Source organism: Gekko japonicus, unplaced genomic scaffold, assembly GCF_001447785.1.
Source record: "Gekko japonicus isolate JY-2015 unplaced genomic scaffold, Gekko_japonicus_V1.1 scaffold37, whole genome shotgun sequence".
NCBI classification, from domain to species: Eukaryota; Metazoa; Chordata; class Lepidosauria; order Squamata; family Gekkonidae; genus Gekko; species Gekko japonicus.
In genome coordinates, this window is record NW_015171503.1 from 390,703 (window position 1) to 409,123 (window position 18,421).

Here is an 18,421-nt window from a genome sequence, read left to right on the forward strand (position 1 = left end):
CCTGGATAGCCCAGGCTAGCCCAATCTTGTCGGATCTCAGAAGCTAAGCATGGTCAGCCCTGGAGAGTATTTGGAAGAGAGACCACCAAGGAAGTCTTGACCAGGAGACAGGAAATGGCAAACCACCTCTGAATGTCTCTTGGCTCGAAAACCTCACAGGGTCACTATAAGTCAGCAATGACTTGACAGCAAAAAAGGAGGAGGAGGAGGAGGTTAATCTCCTACTGTTATCAGTGTAAATTAGTTACCAAAATGTTGCAAAAGGAAAACAGCAAGCCTAATCATATTACATTATGTATATTCTACAGCAAAGAGAGAATATATTTTAAGAGAAGGGAAATAAAGCGTACAAAGATTATTAAGAGTTCAAACTATTTTATCAGAAAAGAGTGAAACTGCTTTTCTGCACAAAGATGCAGGTGCACTCCCTCTGCAGCCAAGTCTAACATGAGCTTTGAATGCAAATCCTCCCAGCATCTAATTTTTGCAGATGAAGTGGGGGAATTTGTTTTAAGATTGTACTGCTTAAGATTTTACCAATGGAGGTCATTAGGAACACTTCCGCTATAACAACTTTTTCAGGGAGAGGAAGGTATAGAGTAATTTTTAAAAATCTGTTATTTTTGCTAACATGGGATAATATGAAAACTGATGAAAGGCAGTTTTATTACATTACTATTCATTTGTACCATCTTCCCAAAAGTATGGCAGAAGAACGTTAAGTGATTAAGCATCTCTGAAAACCACACATACAATGTAGGAACAATCAGGTACTGAAAATTTAGATCTGAACACAAAGTATAGAGAAGTTGTATCACCTGGATTAACAATAAGATTCTGATCTGTCAAATCTTTTTTTTCTCCTGGTACATCTAATCCTCCTACTAACAGTCCAGAGTCAAAAACATGTTATACAATATGCATATTGTCATAAAAATTAGAAATAACATCTACATTTGAGCAGAAGAGGCAATTTGTGATTTCTCCAGATTTTGTTGGAATTCAACTCTGAATACAGCAGGCAAAATTAGGAGTATACAAAATATGATCTACTAGCATAGCTTTGTTGGAACTTGCCTGCCAGTTCCAACTCCAGAATTCAACATCCCTTTAAGGCCCTTGTGCTCCAATGTTCTCAGCATCCAGTGATGGAAGTTTGCTGATACAGCTGCACAGCTCCTATAATCTTGGGAAGCATCTGACTAAGTATCTGGAAAAAATATATGACCACTCAAGAGACTATTTCTCCCCACTGCTACAAGTTACTTGTATTAATAAATATATCCACTTATTCTTTACCTCATTTTCTGCTAGTTTTACTACAGTGATTAAAAGTATGTCCATCAATATTTTACTAGAAATATTTCATATATTTGACACACTATAAAATGTCATGTAGAAGATCATGCTCAGGATTTAACTTATACAGGACTGGTAAAACACACTACACAGGAAATCCTTTTGCACAGCCTACTTTGCTCTCTTTGGGTCATTCTAGTTTTTTTGCCCTTATAGGCAGGTATATTGAATGGGGTTTCACTGTGCCCTGTGTGATGGTCCGTCACGCCAATGTTTAGCATGCTTAGTGAGGCACTCAGTGAAATTCAAAATATGCTTCAAAGGGAAGCAATGGAAGAATAAAAGTTGCTAACATTGCTCCACTAATACTGTACATCGCCAGGTAGAGGTGAAAATCAGCACTACAAATGTTGTTCAGTTGACACAACCAGAAGAAGCCTCCCCCATTTTGACAGGATACAATTTGTTTCAATAAAATAAAAAAACCCAAACATAAAAACATAAGAGAAGCCAATGTTGGATCAGGCCAAGGGCCCATCCAGTCCAACACTCTGTGTCACACAGTGGCCAAAACCTAGGTGGTCATCAGGAGGTCCACCAAAAGAGTAGATAACTCTTGTCTCCCCTCCTCCAAAAGGTAAGTGACAGCAGAAGGGGTAGAACTGAACGATGGAGGGTTTTTTTTTTCTTTTGCAATGTATGAAAAAAGGAACGAAAAAATTCTTTAGGTTATGGTGAAGAGTAAATTGTGAAAACACATCTTACTATCACAATTTTCTTAGTACAGTATCGTCAGAGGGTAGTGAGCATGACAGAATACTAGCTTCAGAAAACATGTCAGTTTTTATTATCTGAGAAACTAAGATGCATTTTACTCATTAATGTTAAGATACAAAATATCTTGGGGTGCTTGTTATTTCCCATTATTTCAATTTCAATCACTATATGGGCTCTACTTTATCATACTAAAACATATTTCTTCTTAGTCTGTTTTCTACATATGCTGTTTCTGCTCCAAGAGAACAGGATATAACAGCTTAGCAGGATCTAGCTGCAATATTAATATTCATTATAGAGATGAGAACACATAAAATTCTTGAAGAATTATAGTTTAAGCCTTTTTTCAATTAAGACTTGCCATTTTTTCCCATCACCTCCCCAAACACCACTCATTTGTTATCAAACTGAACTCAAGGACATGAGCACCAAGTGTAAATGAAAAGAGTTTGACTGTACTGCAGGCTGTGGTTACAAGGAAAAACAGTACAAAAAGACGTGTAGGATTAGAGACCTTAGCCTTTTCATCATGCTCAGCCCTTAGGTAGTTCAGATGAGGTACTTGCAGGGAAGCAGGGTCATCATCAGTTGTTTGTGTAGAATACCTCACATCTGTCACTGTTCACTCTGACGACAGGTGGTTTCATGTGTAGTTTTAGTTGCTTTGTGATTTTAAAAGTCTTTAAAGTTGCATCACTCGGAATCGGATAAGTCACTTTAAACAAAGCAAAGCAAGACAGTGACTATATATATATATTTAATAACAGTAACTTATTACATTGCACTCTCTGGGATGTCACCAATTCCCCATTATAAAAGGAAGCTATATGGGGAACATTAGGCTACCACTGACAATAAAGCCAGTTTAAATGAGACAAATGTAATCATGAAGGGAACAATAATCCTAGTAAATGTACACTAATTACACAGGATTAGAGACTGCTTCCTGTTTCCATAAAAAGCTACTGTTTTAACTGATAATCCATCCTAAATCCCAGTGACTTTTATGAAACTGATTTGACCTCCCTATTGAAAAGAATAAAGGCTATAAAGAAAGGGGTTTGGTATTGTTAAGTGATCCTGTCCTAGAATAATAGTAGTGCCCCCACTGTCTCTTATTTAGGGACAGAAACATCATCTTCAAGATGTACATTTCATGCATGTGATGAAATCTGATGCTGGAATAAATTTTGTTGATCTTAAGTACTGAACTGCTGTTTTATTTTCCATCTTCTAGATTTTTCCCTCTCCTTGATGGGTTAAGGTTTTTATCACATACAAGGAGATTCTGACATAGCACTGCTTCAGAATCTGCAATTCTGATTATCACATGCATTCTGATATGTGGACCCAAACATATTAATTGGTTCCAAGATAAAGTTAAGGTACCCATCTATCTCCATCTTAGTAAAGTTCTTATTCAGCCCTGACCTGGATAGCCCTAGATTTCGAAGGGAGACCTCCCAGGAATACCAGGACTGTGACGTGGAGGCAGGCAATGGCAAACCACCTCTGGATGTCTCTTGCCTTGAAAACCCTGCAGGGTCGCCATAAGTCAGCTGTGACTTAACAACAACAACAACAAAAAAGGTCTTGTCTTTGCACTTGATGGCCTAGAAGATACCTGGTATTATACTTGAATGTACATCACTTTAGCATCAAGCACGACTGACGGAGGGCATAATCAACTATTATAAACGATTGGAAAACTCAAGTTTTGTTTATTATGAGATCCGAAATGTGCCTGAGAAGGAGGGAAAGGCAGCTATCATGGAAAAACCTGATGCTAGGTAATTCAGGAAATAATGAAATCAAGCAGTTTCACATAAAGGTGGTCATTCTTATGTGTGTCTGGAGCCCTCTGTGTGTGGCAAAACATCACCAGGATAGGCCCTAAAGCAAGCAGTCCCAACATGCATACGACTCTGACATTACAGCATGTTGCTGTTCATAAATCTATACACACCTCTGCAGAACAAAGTACAGGAATGTCTATCAAATGGACCTAGTCATTTAAGTGAATCACATATTCATCCACTTATACAAGTTCTTCTGTCTAATGTAAGTGGTTTAGAGGCAGATGTCATAATCCGTAGATTAATCAGTTAAAAGGGGAGTCTTTGTGTTTACAATAGGTAAAGATACTTAATTTTCTGAAGAGACATAGACCCAGTAGTATGGTTTACATGAATGCACACTAGTGCCTTCATCTTGCTGTCCCCATGGAATCAGAATTCCCAGGACCGAAAAAGGATGCCTACCTACTCTTAAGATAACAACGGGGAATTTGCAATAATTCTTGCTTTTTAAACGATTTCACACAAACAGTTATTCCATGTTTACTCCCAGTGCCATTTCTTCCACACTATATCATTGGTTTTAATCCAAAAGGGACGTTTTTGACATCATTCTCCTTCTGTTCCAAACAAAGGTCAGAACAGCAAAAGCCACGCTAGTCCAACATTCTAGAAAAATTAAACTGCATTTCTCCAGTAATCAAAGCAGTGTTCTTGTATTAGCAATGCTAATTGTTAAATTGTGTTAAATTGGACAAAATTCTGACATATATTACGACAGATAACAGAAAATATTCTGACCAAGTAGCATCAGCACAGGTGATCTTTGTTAGGGAAACATGATACCAAATGCTCCACTAACATTATTTCTGGAAGCCACTACAGAAAGCAGAGAGATCCAAAGGGACAAAATAAGGGAAGGTGGTTTGCTTACAAGGATCCATATTTGCTCTCATATTTAGAGACAATGTTCTTGCATTTCCCCATTTCCTTCCGCAACTCTGCCACCTCTGTCCTCAGCGCTGTATTCTCTTTCTCCAGAAAGGCAGCTCGGATTGTGATCTGGTTCTCTTTCAGCCGCCGAGCATCACGGGATCGCTTGGCTGCCACATTATTCTTCTTCCGCCTTGACCAATATTTTTCATCCTAGAGAGAAGATGTCACTTAGTTATTTAAAATCCAAAAAATAATTATCATCTTTCTCCTAAAGCATTCTTGTACAAACTTGGTAAAGACACAAGGTTAATATTAAAAAACTAGGCAATGCATAATTTTATAATCCTGAGAAGCTTATCAGGCTATTTTCAACAACAACCCAAAACAAATCAAAACAAAACCCACCTCCCCTTAGAAATACATCCTTACCAGCTGAATTTACAGGTATAACAGAGAGGTTTTCCCCCAACTATTTCAAACTATGATGAACCCCAAAGGCTGGTAACTGATGTGTTAAGTCTGTAAAATGTCAGTGCTGGGAGACTGAACCATGGGTGAACTAAATGTGATAAAACATGCTCACATTTCTAATACCTGTGTCCCAGCAAAAATAAACCCAAAAAGTCAAAAAGGAGCTAACCACGGAAACAACTAGTACTGTAAACAAAAGCAATATAAGTTGAACATGTGAAGCTGCCTTGGCCTGTCAGGGTCAGTATTGTCTACTCTGACTGGCAGCAGCTCTCAGGGTCTTAGGCAGAGATTCTTTACCATCACCTAATTACATGAACCTTTTAAGTGGGTATGATGGGGATTGAACTTGGGACCTACTGCATGTAAAACAGACACTCGACCACTGAGCCATGGCTCCTCCATGTTAACTGCTACCCCTGCAGGGAGGAAACCAGCCTTGAAAAAATATTTTCAACCAGTTTTGAAAAATATTTTGAATATTACTTTCCATTAAATAATAACATTTTAAAGACATATGGGAGAAGAATTTAAGCCAACATGCTGTGATAAAGTAAGCCTATTACCTTTTGTTCTTCTGGGACAAAGACCTTTTTGGCTTTTTTAATCATGGGCTGTGGTTTCAGGTCCTCTTCAGCAAATTTGTGCTTTCTAGGGTTGAAGAGCTCTCCTCCAGGTACACTAGAGAGTACTAAATCAGCTGGATCAGGGTTGAAATTCACATCAACCTCAACACAGTCTGGATCAATGGGGCTGGGAGTCAGTCTCTCACTATCAGGCGAGGATTCTGGCAAAGGCAGGAAACAATGCAATAGCTGGTCAGTATGAGTAAAAAAGCAACAGAGAAACAATAGGTCACAAAGGAGCCCATTGTGGGAAAGATTATTTTATTATTGACTTTTTACAAATTATACTCTGCCTTTTGGCTAATTTAAGTCCCTAAGGTACCTAATAAAAGGGGGGGGGACTTTAAAACCGTAACAATTAACAATACAATGATCAAAACAGATGAACAATCAAAAAACGGTGGTTGCTTACCTGTAACCGTTGTTCATTGAAAGTGGCTTCTGTGCGGGCACACATGGGACTGCAGTAGGCAGGCCGACCACCGGGAGGAGCTAGCGAGCTTCTTTTTAGAATTTTCAACCCGAGAGGGCTAGGCTCCAACGAGGAGGCGGTTTCCCGCCCAAAACACCACCTGACCTGGGCGGAGCCAGCCCTCTCCCCTCAGTTCTCCTCTGCCGCTTATTGTCGCGGAAGACTCCCACAGTGGGGAAGGAGGGAGGGATGTGTGCCCGCACAGAAGCCACTTTCAATGAACAACGGTTACAGGTAAGCAACCACCGTTTTCATTTTCAAGGCTTCTGTGCGGTCCCACATGGGAGATTAGCAAGTTTACTCACTTGGAAGGAGGGAGTGGGAGACTTCAGCGGAATATCGACTGCAGCACAGCCGTGCCCATCGCTGCATCCCTCCTCGCATCAACGTCCATCGCATAGTGTTTGACGAACGTCGAAGGCGTCGACCACGTGGCCGCTCTGCACACCTCCAGCAGGGGCAACCCTGCCTGAAACGCCACAGATGTTGCTTGAGAGCGTGTCGAGTGTGCAGACAACACCAGGGGGCATTGCTTACCAGCCCCTTCATATGCCAATTGTATAGCTTTACAAATCCAACGGGAAATAGTCTGCGACGACGCAGCCTTACCCTTCTTTGACCCACCAAAGCATACAAATAAAGAGGACACAGTACGGAATGGCTGAGTCCTCTGCAAATAAAAGAGCAAAGCGCGCCTGACATCCAGTGAATGTAAGGAACGCTCCGCTTCTGAAGAGTGGTTCGGAAAGAACACAGGTAATATGATGTCTTGTGACATATGAAACTTGGATACTACTTTGGGTAGAAAATCCAAACGTGGACGGAGAACCACTCTATCCTTATGGAACCTGAGAAAGGGTGACTCTGTGGACAGAGCCGCTAATTCCCCAACTCGTCTTGCGGACGTGATTGCGACCAAAAACGCTACTTTGTAGGATAAAAATGATAAGTCACACGTAGCCAGTGGTTCAAAGGGTTTATATATCAAACGAGATAAAACCAGAGAGAGACTCCATGAGGGTAGAGGCAACTGGGAAGGGGGATACAAATTATTGAGACCCCGGAGAAATCTCTTTGCATCTTTAGAAGCAAAAAGGGACACCCCCTTCACAGGTACATGATTAGCCGAAATTGCAGCTAAGTACACCTTAAGAGAGGAATTGGACAAACCTTCCTGTTTGAGGTGGGACAAAAACTCTAGTACCAAAGGCAACCCACAGTTAGTAGGATCGACGTGTTTGCGTGATACCCATGTAGAAAACAGTCTGAATTTAGCCTCGTAAGATCTCCGCGTGGACAACTTACGTGCAGCTAATAGTATGTGTTGCACTGCCGGGCAGTAGGCCGATCGGGCCGAATTCGCCAGGCAGTTAGTTTGAGGGACGAGATCCCCGGTTCGGACGGAAGAAGACCTGACACTAGGTCCGTCTCCTCCGGGAACACTTGGAATTGTCCTTGTGCCAGTGACAATAGGTTCGGGAACCACGCTTGGCGGGGCCAAAAAGGAGCCACCAATATCAGGTCCGCATCTTCTGCATGAGCTCTGGCTACCACTCTGTTTAGGAGTGGTAGAGGTGGGAATGCGTAACAGAACAGACCTGCCCAAGGAATGTCGAAAGCGTCCCCTAGGGAATGGTGCGCATAGGCCGCCCTGGAGCAGAACATTGCGCATTTTGCATTGGCTGGAGTGGCGAAAAGATCCACCATGGGTGTGCCCCAAGAACGGAACAGAGGATAGAGGTACCGCATGTTGATGGACCATTCGTAAGTGTTCTGAAACACTCTGCTCAGATGGTCGGCACGAACATTCAACCGGCCTGCTATGTGGATGGCCGTAACGTGTGCCTTTATTTGTATGACCTGGTGCCACAATTTTAGGGTCTCTTTGGTGAGGGCCACTGACGTGGTACCTCCCTGCTTGTTTATATAATATTGCACAGTGGTGTTGTCTGTGTGAAGCATCACCCTGCGTCCTTGAAGTTGCGCTGCAAAAGAGGAAAAGGCACATCTCACTGCTTTCATCTCTAAGATGTTGATGTGTAACCTTGATTCCCCTACGGTCCACAGACCTTGCGCAGCCAAACACCCACAGTGCGCACCCCAACCCAGGAGTGATGCATCAGTGTACAAATGGGTGTCATGTTTCTGGAACCCAAAGGGGATCCCCGCAGCTATGTTTGATGGCGATAGCCACCAGTCTAAAGATTTGAGAACTACCCGAGGCATAGTTAAGCTAACTCGGGGTGAGTGTATATGAGCGCGGAAATTGCGCAGAAACCAAGTCTGAAACACCCTGAGATGTAGCCTGGCAAAGGGAACTACCGAGGTGGTAGCAGACAAATGTCCCAACAGGCATTGGAAAAATGAGGCATGCCTGCGTCTAAGGTGGCGTAGGGCTCTGATGAACCGTGCAATCCGCTCGGCTCTGATCGAGGGCAGGTAGGCTCTTGCCGATACGGAATCCAAAATCGCTCCTATGAACTCAATTCGTTGAGTAGGGGAGAGCTTAGACTTTTGGAAGTTCACTAGCAGTCCCAACGACTGCAACGTAGTAAGTACCAACTCCAACTGGGCGTGGAGTAGAGCAGGCGTGTCTGCAACTAGCAACCAATCATCCAAATAAGGATAAAGAATGCAGCCCCGCAGTCTCAGGTGAGCCACAACAACGGATAAACACTTTGTGAATACCCGTGGTGCGGACGCCAATCCAAAAGGGAGTACCTTATATTGGAAAGAGCGCCCGCAATGGTGAAAGCGAAGGAACTTTTGGCAAGTTTTATGTATCGCTATGTGGAAGTATGCGTCAGTCAGATCAATAGTGACAAAATACGCCCCAGGACGTAACAGTAAGATCACATCTTGCAACGACAGCATACGGAACCTTGGCTTTCGTAGGAAAGTATTCAGGTTCCGTAAATCCAAAATAGGTCTCTCCCCACCATCCTTTTTATCTATAAGGAAGAAAGGGGAGCAAAACCCTGGGTCATCATCCGAGGACACCTCTGCGATGGCCCCTTTGTTCAGAAGATCTGACACTGGTCCCGACAACGGCTGGATCACGTTGTCGCGACATAAAGACAAACAGGGCAATGGTGGATAGGATAACCATTCTAACAGATAACCAAACTTTATTACAGATAACACCCAGTTATCATCAGTAATAGCCAACCATTTGTCATAAAAGAAAGATAAACGAACCCCAAACTTAAAGTCTGGGCCTAGTCACGGGGCCTCTGCCCCTCTAGCAGGTTGGTCACGGTGAGCCCTATTCCCTGACGGAAATTTGGACCTCTGACGCCTATTTTGATAGGACGTCTGGTACCCTTGTCTCGGAGGCTGATAATTTTGCCTCTGAAACGGTTCATGGAAGCGGTATGGGCGGGAATAGCGGTGGGACGGCTTAGGCCAATACCTGGATCTGTGAGTAGGGTTGTTGGGAGCAGTGATGCCAAAGGATCTGGCCTGCAACTTATATTTACGAATGCGTTCCAGGAACTCATCAGTTTCCTGACTGAACAATTCCTTCCCTTCAAAGGGTAAATCTTCAAGTTTAGCTCGTGTATCAAGGGGTAACGCCGAGGATCGAAGCCAAGCATGTCTCCTCAGCACTATAGCGGATCCCATTGCTCTACTCTGGCAATCCGTGGTATGGCGGGCCGCGTTGACCTGTAATTTACCTAAACGCTTGCCCTCGTCTGCTATCACCTTAGCCAAACATCTCTGATCAGGGTCAAGTTGGTCCAGGTAAGGGGTCAGTTTATCCCACAAAAGGTGGTTATAGAGCCCCATGACAGCCTGGAAGTTTGATATACGCAACCCCATAGCTTCGGAAGAGTAAATCTTCCTGCCTAACGTATCAAGCTTGCGGCCTTCCCTATCATTAGGGGTGGTCCGCGTCCCCACTCTAGTACGAGCTGGGATGACCTCAGCAATAAAGGAATTAGGTGGGGGATGTCTCGTCAAAAACTGCACGTCAGAGTCAATGACTTTGTAAAGGCCTTCCATCCGTCTTCCAGAAGGAGCCGTGGAGGATGGGTGCGTCCAAGCCGCCATCATCACCTCCTGCAACCCTTGTAGGCATGGCAGAGCCACTGGACCAGTATCAGGGGTAAACAACGCCTGCATAAGCGGATCTTGTGTCCGTTGTTCAGATGCAGCGTGCCTCAAATTCAAGGCCTTGGCCATCCGAATAATCTGGTCAGCCAACGATGACAGGTCTTCAGATGGTGACACTGCTGCCGGATCTGCAATCGCCTCGTCAGGCGAAGGGAGTGATCTTACATCCGATTCAGCATCCGAATGCGACCCCATAGAGAAGCCTCCAGCGTCCGGATTGTAGTAGAGATCCTCAATAGGCTCGCCTTGAAGTATCATAGGCGACATCGATCGGTGCTGCAAGCTAGCGGAAGCCTCCTGAGTGCAGTGGCAAGGAAGCCACGGTGGGGGCATCTGTATATCCTCATCCGGAAGCGGACTGACGGACCCGACCATCAGGAGATCCGGTGAAGGCGATCTGTCTCCTTGGCGCAGTTCCAACACTGGAGACATATCGGTACCGAGCACCGGTACCGATGCACGCTCTGCCTGTTCGCTCGGTGCCGAGCGGATGTCTCGGCGTCGAGGAGAGCGACCTCTCGACGTCGAGCGTGGCGCCGAACCATCCCCGCGCCGAGGCGACGGTGACCGTCTGCGCCGAGTCGGCGTCGATCCCTCGGTTCCGACGTCCTCGGTACCGAGGCGCATCGGCGGCGAAGAACGCTCCTGCGTCTTCTTATGCTTTTTGGCCTTTTTGGCCGGCGGTACTGAGCCAGCGCGAGACTGGGCAACCGCCTTAGCAGCTTTTGGCCGTATCGGGGCTGAGCACACCGAAGGGGTCTTCACTTTCTCTTGCTGGCCAGCAGTAGATACGGACAGGGCCCTCTCCCACAGCGCCGCTTTCAATTTGGCAGATCTCCCTTCACGAGCCCTCGGGGTGAGGGCCTTACAGGCCTTACAGGCTGCCATATTATGGGTCTCTCCCAAACACAGCACACAGGCTGAGTGCTCGTCAGACTTAGACATCTTAGCCCCACAAGTCTTACAATTTTTGAAGAGGGCCACTTTCTCCTTTTTCTCTTCTTTCTTTGAAGCCATTTTTCTTCTGAGGAAAATGTCTTCCCTCAAGCTTAGTTGTTCGCTCGCTCGAAGAACACGTCCTCTTTCGGTGGCGGCAGAAAGAGAACTGAGGGGAGAGGGCTGGCTCCGCCCAGGTCAGGTGGTGTTTTGGGCGGGAAACCGCCTCCTCGTTGGAGCCTAGCCCTCTCGGGTTGAAAATTCTAAAAAGAAGCTCGCTAGCTCCTCCCGGTGGTCGGCCTGCCTACTGCAGTCCCATGTGGGACCGCACAGAAGCCTTGAAAATGAACAGAGGTTCTTTTAAAGGTAGCAAACAATTTAACAGACCCATTAATGTAACAGCAGAAGGGTTGACAAAAAGAAAAAAAGTACAGCAAATGTCATTTATGTCAGGAGACCAAACAGTTTTTATCTTATAACAAAATATCATAACAAAAGGCTCATTGTAAGTTTCCCTGGAGAGGGCATTCCATAATTTTGGTGTCACCATTCAAAACTTCCACTGAAAGTAGCAGAGGTAGATCTTTAGTGTGTAGACAGGCTCATGTTGGAGCACTGAGCACTTTAAAATTATGAAAGCATTCAACATTTCATACCCTCTATAGATGACATGCCCATAAAACTCGTTAATCTCAAATAAGACTCAACAACACTTTCTAAAGAATCCAGTCATAGAATTTCACCTCACTGCATTGGTTCAAGAAACCCAAACAAAGTCTTGCAAGATTCACATTGTCAGAAACACACAGAACCCTGGCACATCAAAAGAGTCTGCTCCCTCAAAAGAAAAATCAAGATTCACTCTTCTTCTGGGAAGCTGGCTTGAATTAATACTACCTCATACAAGAAGCATACTTCCCTTCTCCATATAACACCTCCTACCAACCATTTAGAGCACATGAAGTGCACATCAAGATGTAGGCTTTGTACCACCGCACATTACGCCCAAAAGTATAGCCTGTTGCAGCAGGAAACTTAACAGTTCAAACGTAAGCAGTTATATCCTCCTAAGCCCACTGATTTCAGTGGACTGAGAAGTGCAGCCTTCAAAGTGCAATCCTAAACAGAGTTACAACTTTCCATCAGAATGCTGGCCATTCTGTGCAGACTCCTGAAGCACAATTACTGCATTCAGGGTGATTTCCAACATTTTCCCTCATGGGGTACCAGGAGACACTCCCATCATAAGATCAAACCACTGAATGGACTTGTACCTATATGTTTTAAATCATACAGAGGCCACTTCATGGTAGTCTTAGAAGTAACTCTGTGAGGAAAACTGTGAAAACCACATCATGGTTTGATACCACTGTCATGCTAAGGGGCTCCAGAGAAGGTACAAAGGATATTCAAGCAATCAGTCTAACAGTAGCTAGGGTTTACCACCACTGTCTTGGGAGGCACATTTGTGTGCCACAGGGGAATTATCAACTACAAGCATCTTATAAATGATGCAGAGTAAGTGTTATTTGGAGTTCAGCCATTGTCAGAAAACACATCCTCTGAATACCAGGATTTCTTGATCACAATAGTGGGGGCTGGTTACCTAATCTTTTGGAGAAAGTATCTATTGCTAGTGGGCTCTTTGATCACTTGACTGTGATGTACCTCAAAAACATAACCATTAAGAAGCAATTTTTCACTTTGGGCCTGAATATAGGCTGATGTTAGGGATCCCAGCCCCCTCCCCACAGCCGGTCTAGGTGGGGGAATCGCCTGATTTAGAGCTGGCTTTATCATGGCCGGCTGGCCGGCCGGGGGGGAATTCCACCCCAAAATGATGTTTTTTAAGGCCCAAAAAACTGAAAGTGCCGCCCCCAAAGCAGCCATTTGAGTGGTCCCTTTGGCTTCCATTTCAAGGCCAGTTTCAGTCCTCCCTTCTTCTAATGAGGGAGGGGGAGCAAAATTGACTGCTAAAAAGGCTTGCAGCCAGCTGCAAGCCTTTTCAGTGATCAGTTTCACCCCCCCACCATTAGAAACGGCGGGGGGGGGGGAGTGAAACTGGCTGTGAAATGGCTCTGTTGGGGGCGGAACTTCTGGTTCTGGCCACTTCCAGTGGCCCAAAATGTCATTGCAGCGGGACGTCTCCACCCACCCCCTGGAATGACCCCCAAAGGCCCCTGTTGGCAAGGTAAAGGGATCTGGCAACCCTAGCTAATCTATATATTCTGAAGTAGAAACTACAGGACGTGGATCAAAGCCCTTGTGTGTTAGATAAGAATTTTCAAGTAGAGCTCCAGAATTTTAGGGCTATGTCACAGAACCAGGGAGGGTACAGAGGAGAATGGATGGATAGAAGCAACAGTAACATGAGGATAACTTGATTCGACATGGCACTTCAAAAGTACAGGGTGGAACATATGTCATTACTAGGGGACTCATTAGGACAAGTTACACGGACAAGTTAGACTGGCTTTTACTCCTTTCAACTTTCAACTGTAGTAGTTTTATTTGGTTTATAACCAACACAAATATCTATATCAAAACCACAGTAATATAACAGACGCCCCCATACACAGAATTTTAAGGATTCGATTATCTTGTCTATAACATTTGTGTTTAAAATCCACAATTCCAAAAGCACTCAGATAAGATCTAAAATGATTTGACTTTTACTCACTTATCTTGATTATACATATATCTTTACAGTAAATTATTACTGATTAGGAAGCAACAGGCAAACATATCAAATTGATTTTTAGTAAAGAAAATTTAAAGTGGCAAAAAGGTACATAAAAAATTAATGCTGATGTCTAAATCTGTAACAACTAGCCCAGGAGTAGAACAGGTCTCACGCAGTTTCAGAAGAACATTCAGAAGAACATTCAAAAGAACATTCAGAAGACATTGCTTGCTCCTTCTGAGTTACGCCTACCTTCACTTGCGGTAGTTTCTGATGGGTGGAAAACCACTGTGGAAGATGGGGATGCTGGGGATGCAGTAGAAGCACTGGCAGGTTCTTTTCCTTCCAGTTCAGCCACAGGCAGGAGTGGGTTTTGATTCAGGTCCAAGTGATTAGGACTGGAAGGGATCCCATTCTCTAAAAGGAATTCATCCAAATCCATATACTCCAGATGGAAAGACTCCCCATCATAAGGAATGGTTTTGTCCCAGATCGGAGGCATGAGGGAGGCTGAGACGGCCATTGTACTAGCAGCTGCTGCTTCATCTTCCTCAAATTTTTCCTTTTTCTCTTTATCTAAAAAACAAAACAAAACAAAAAAAACCAGTGTAGTTTAGAAGATTAAAGAAGTATCTATATTCTATAACAACGAATTTTATTAGTACTGGTTCACACATCACTTCTTTACTCAGCAACACCATGGCTCAAATATGATCTGACCAATGCAGCAGCAGCCCTGCAAAACCTAAGCAAGTCTAAGGACTCTTACACACAGGGAGGGTCTGCGGCTCAGTGGCAGAGCACCTGCTTGGCACGTAGAAGGTCCCAAGTTCAATCCCCGACATCTCCAGTTATCTGGCAGAAGGTGATGGGGGAGACCTCTCCCTGAGACCCTGAAGAGCTGCTGCCAGCCTGAGTAGACAATGCTGATCTTGATGGACCAGTGGTCAGGTTCAGTATACAGCAGCTTCGTGTGTTCAGGTTTTGCCCCAGTTTTGGATGCTATTGGGAAGAGGAATCCCCCCTCCCCCACAGCACTGTGTAGCTTCTGGACACCTCCATGGCTTTCCCCATCTTTTCTGTGATCTTTCCCAAACATGATTTATTGCACTGCTTTGCAAAAGACTGTAGCAAAACCAGGCTTGCACCCTGTCAATGAGAACATCTGAACCTTCTTAGTTCCTCCGACGTCAGTGTCATTTTCCATGACCCACCCACTCTGCAGCAGTCATTTCCCCACCCACCACCAGAGAGTTTTGCCTAAAAAAATTCCCTGGCAATCGGCATATTATCATAACATTATGACAATCTGTCTATCATGTTCTCTGAACTCCAAGCTTTCATTTTTTGAAAAAGTAAATACCTAAACCCTTTCATTGTAGAGATATAAACATCTGTCTTTATATTTCTGTAATGGGAGGGGATAGAGGCTTACTCCCCCCCCCCTTTTTAAACGAGAGCTAGGAATTCAGAGAACATGATAGACATACTGCCATAATGCTATAACAACATACCGAAAAACAACAAAGCCTTCTGGTGGTATGAGAAACGGCTGATCCAGGGGCTGCTCAGGGAGACTGAGGAGAAACCTGCCATGTGGAAACCCCAGTGCTGCTGTGCTGTACTGGCAGCAGTAATGAGGAAACCCCACAAACTGGGCCCCATGTGGAAAACACTGAAGTCTAGAGTCTTGTCAACGTTTAGATGAGACTGCTTGGGAATCCTATGTATGTTGCTTTCAGCTTCCTAGAAGAAAAAGCAGTATAAAAGAATAACAAACCCTTGCTCAATCAAGTGTTCAATCAATTAATACATGGTATGGAGAAAGTGGATAGAGAACTCTCCCCTCCCCGGGGGTGGGGGGGAGTACCCAATGAAATTTTCAGGATAAATACACATTCCTGTAAAATAGGTCCATCAACGACTATTAGCCATGATGGCCAATGAAACACCATATGTGAATTATCAAAAATACATACAATCCTTTACACTTGGATTTATTTATTTATTTTGAAATTTTCATGCCACCTCTCCAGACCTGCTTGAGGTGGCTTGCAACAATAAAGCAAACCAAACACAAAACAAAAACCAAATAAAACAAAGTCAACAATATTAAAAACATACCAATAAAACCCACCACTAAAAGCAAACCAAGTCATAAAAAGCACATAAAATAGGATAATGATCTAAAATTATATTAATAAACCAGACCTCAGGCTAAGAGCAGACTATAAAACAGGAAAAAAAGATAGTATGCCTTAGTTAAAAGCCTGGGTAAAAAGAAATGTTTTGGCTTGGAGCCTTAAAGAAAGAAAAGTAGGTGCCAGGTAAGCCTCAAAGGGGGGGGGGGGGAGTTCCAAAGGCAATGTGCCACCATTGAAAACCTTGTCTCTGGTACAAAGTTTGAGTCCAGTGGCACCTTTAAGACCAAACTTCATTCTGTTGATTCAGGCCAACAAGGCTACCCACCTGAATCTTGTATCTGTTTGACACTCTCTTCATCTCTGAAGGCAGGGACACAGAGAGCAGGGCTTGAAAGGAGTATCTCAACTAGTGGACTGGGAAAGTATGGGAGAAGGTGGTCCTTTAAGAAGGCAACATCAGGGAAAGGCCTCGGCCTCTATGCCCTGTTGTTGGCTGTCCAGAGGAACAGGGGTAATACAATCCCTGCATCCAGCCCCTGACAATAACCTGGCTGCCACACCCTGGACTAATTGAAGTTTCTGAACAGTTTTCTAATTCATTTAAAAGATTTATAGCCCGCCTTTCAACCCAATCAGGGCAACCAAGGCAGCTAAGAACTAGAGACAGAACACTATAAAAATACATCAAGTCATATACATCAAATACATCATAAAAACAAGTTAGAAGCCTAAACTAAAATACACAGTAGCCTGAATAGCCCAAACTAGCCCAATCTCAACAGAGCTTGGAAGCTAAGCAGAGTTGGCCATAGTTAGTACTTAGATGGGAGACCACCAAGGAATGCAGGGGTTGCTATGCAGAGGAAAGCCAACTCTGTACATATCTTTGCCTTGAAATCCCCATAGTTCTATATAAAGCAGATAAACATCAGTTAAAAACATAGGGCAGAGAGGCTTGATTATTGAGGAAATGCCAAAGAAAACAAATAAGTCTTCACCCACCAGAGGAAGATAGAAAGGGACAGATGAATATCCCTAGGGAGGGAGTTCCATAACCTTGGAGCCATGACTGAAAAGGCCCTCCTTGAGTTGCCACCAACCAAACTCCAGAAGGTGGAGGCACCCAATACAAGGCCTCAGAAGATGGCCAGAGTGGTTGGGTAGGTTCATAAGGGAGCAGGCAGTCCTTAAAATATGCTGGTCCCAGACTGTACAAGGCTTTAGTTAACACCAGCACCCTGAATTGGGCAGTTCAGCTCAGAAACAAATTAGGTGCTAGTGAAGATGAACCAAGACTGGTCACTACAAATCACTCCAGTCAACATCCTGGCTGCAATATTCTGTACCAACTAAAGCTTTCAAACACATTTCAAGGGCAGCCCCACACAGAGTGCATTGCCATAATCAAAACACCATGGGTGTGTGCACCAGAGGAGATATGAATCTGTAACTGTAGGCCATGATTCAGCACCCTCGTGCTACTAATCTGCTCCTTTAGGTGGAGTGTACCCTCTTCAAGAACAGGCAGAGTCCACAGTCTTTGAGCAGCTTCTCCACTGACCAACAGCACCTCAGTCTTGTCTGAACTGAACTTGTTTATTGGCCCTCATTGAACCCATTGCCTTCTCCAAGCATCTTCTTGGGACTTACACAAATTCACCTGGCTCAGCTGTTAAGGAGAAATCCAACTGGGTGTCAACTGTGTATTGACTGGCACTTCACTCCAAATCCCCAGTCAGTCCCTCCCAGTGGTTTCATATAGATGTTAGATAGTTTGGGGGATGTTTAGATCCCTGCATGACCCCACAGCTTAAATGCCATGGGGCCAAGCAGGAGTCCTTAAGCACCACCTTCTACAACAGGTCAGCCAAGTAATATCAGAACCACTAAAGCACAGTATGCAAACTCCCAGCTCAGCTTGGAAGAAATTAACATGAGAAAGAACTGTTTTCAAGTTCCTCTTTATATAATAACATATCTCCAGTTCTAGATCAAAGGGTAGAATACTAGCTAATTTCCAAGATAAATCAAAGGACATGCCGTCAGTTTTAAATGATGAGGTTGGTTATGCTGTGATTATACTGTAGGAAACAACATTCATTAAATTAGGTAGTTTACAATATAATATAAAAAGTATGGCTGTCCCTTCTAAGAAAAATTTCTGA

General features: G+C 43.9%; 1 protein-coding gene across 2 annotated transcripts in view; it reads right to left on the minus strand.

Annotated features, from left to right (window-relative positions):
* Window positions 1–1,872: 1,872 nt before the first annotated feature.
* Window positions 1,873–18,421, minus strand: part of TEF (thyrotrophic embryonic factor) — a 35,529-nt gene continuing 18,980 nt past the window's right edge. For both annotated transcript variants that reach the window (XM_015419183.1, XM_015419182.1), the window contains exons 2-5: window positions 14,365–14,688; window positions 5,846–6,066; window positions 4,807–5,018; window positions 1,873–2,791 (exon numbers count right to left, since the gene is read on the minus strand). In XM_015419183.1, coding sequence (XP_015274669.1) covers window positions 2,770–2,791; window positions 4,807–5,018; window positions 5,846–6,066; window positions 14,365–14,688 — 779 coding nt within the window. In that variant the 3' untranslated portion in view covers window positions 1,873–2,769. The remainder of the gene's footprint in view (window positions 2,792–4,806; window positions 5,019–5,845; window positions 6,067–14,364; window positions 14,689–18,421) is intronic.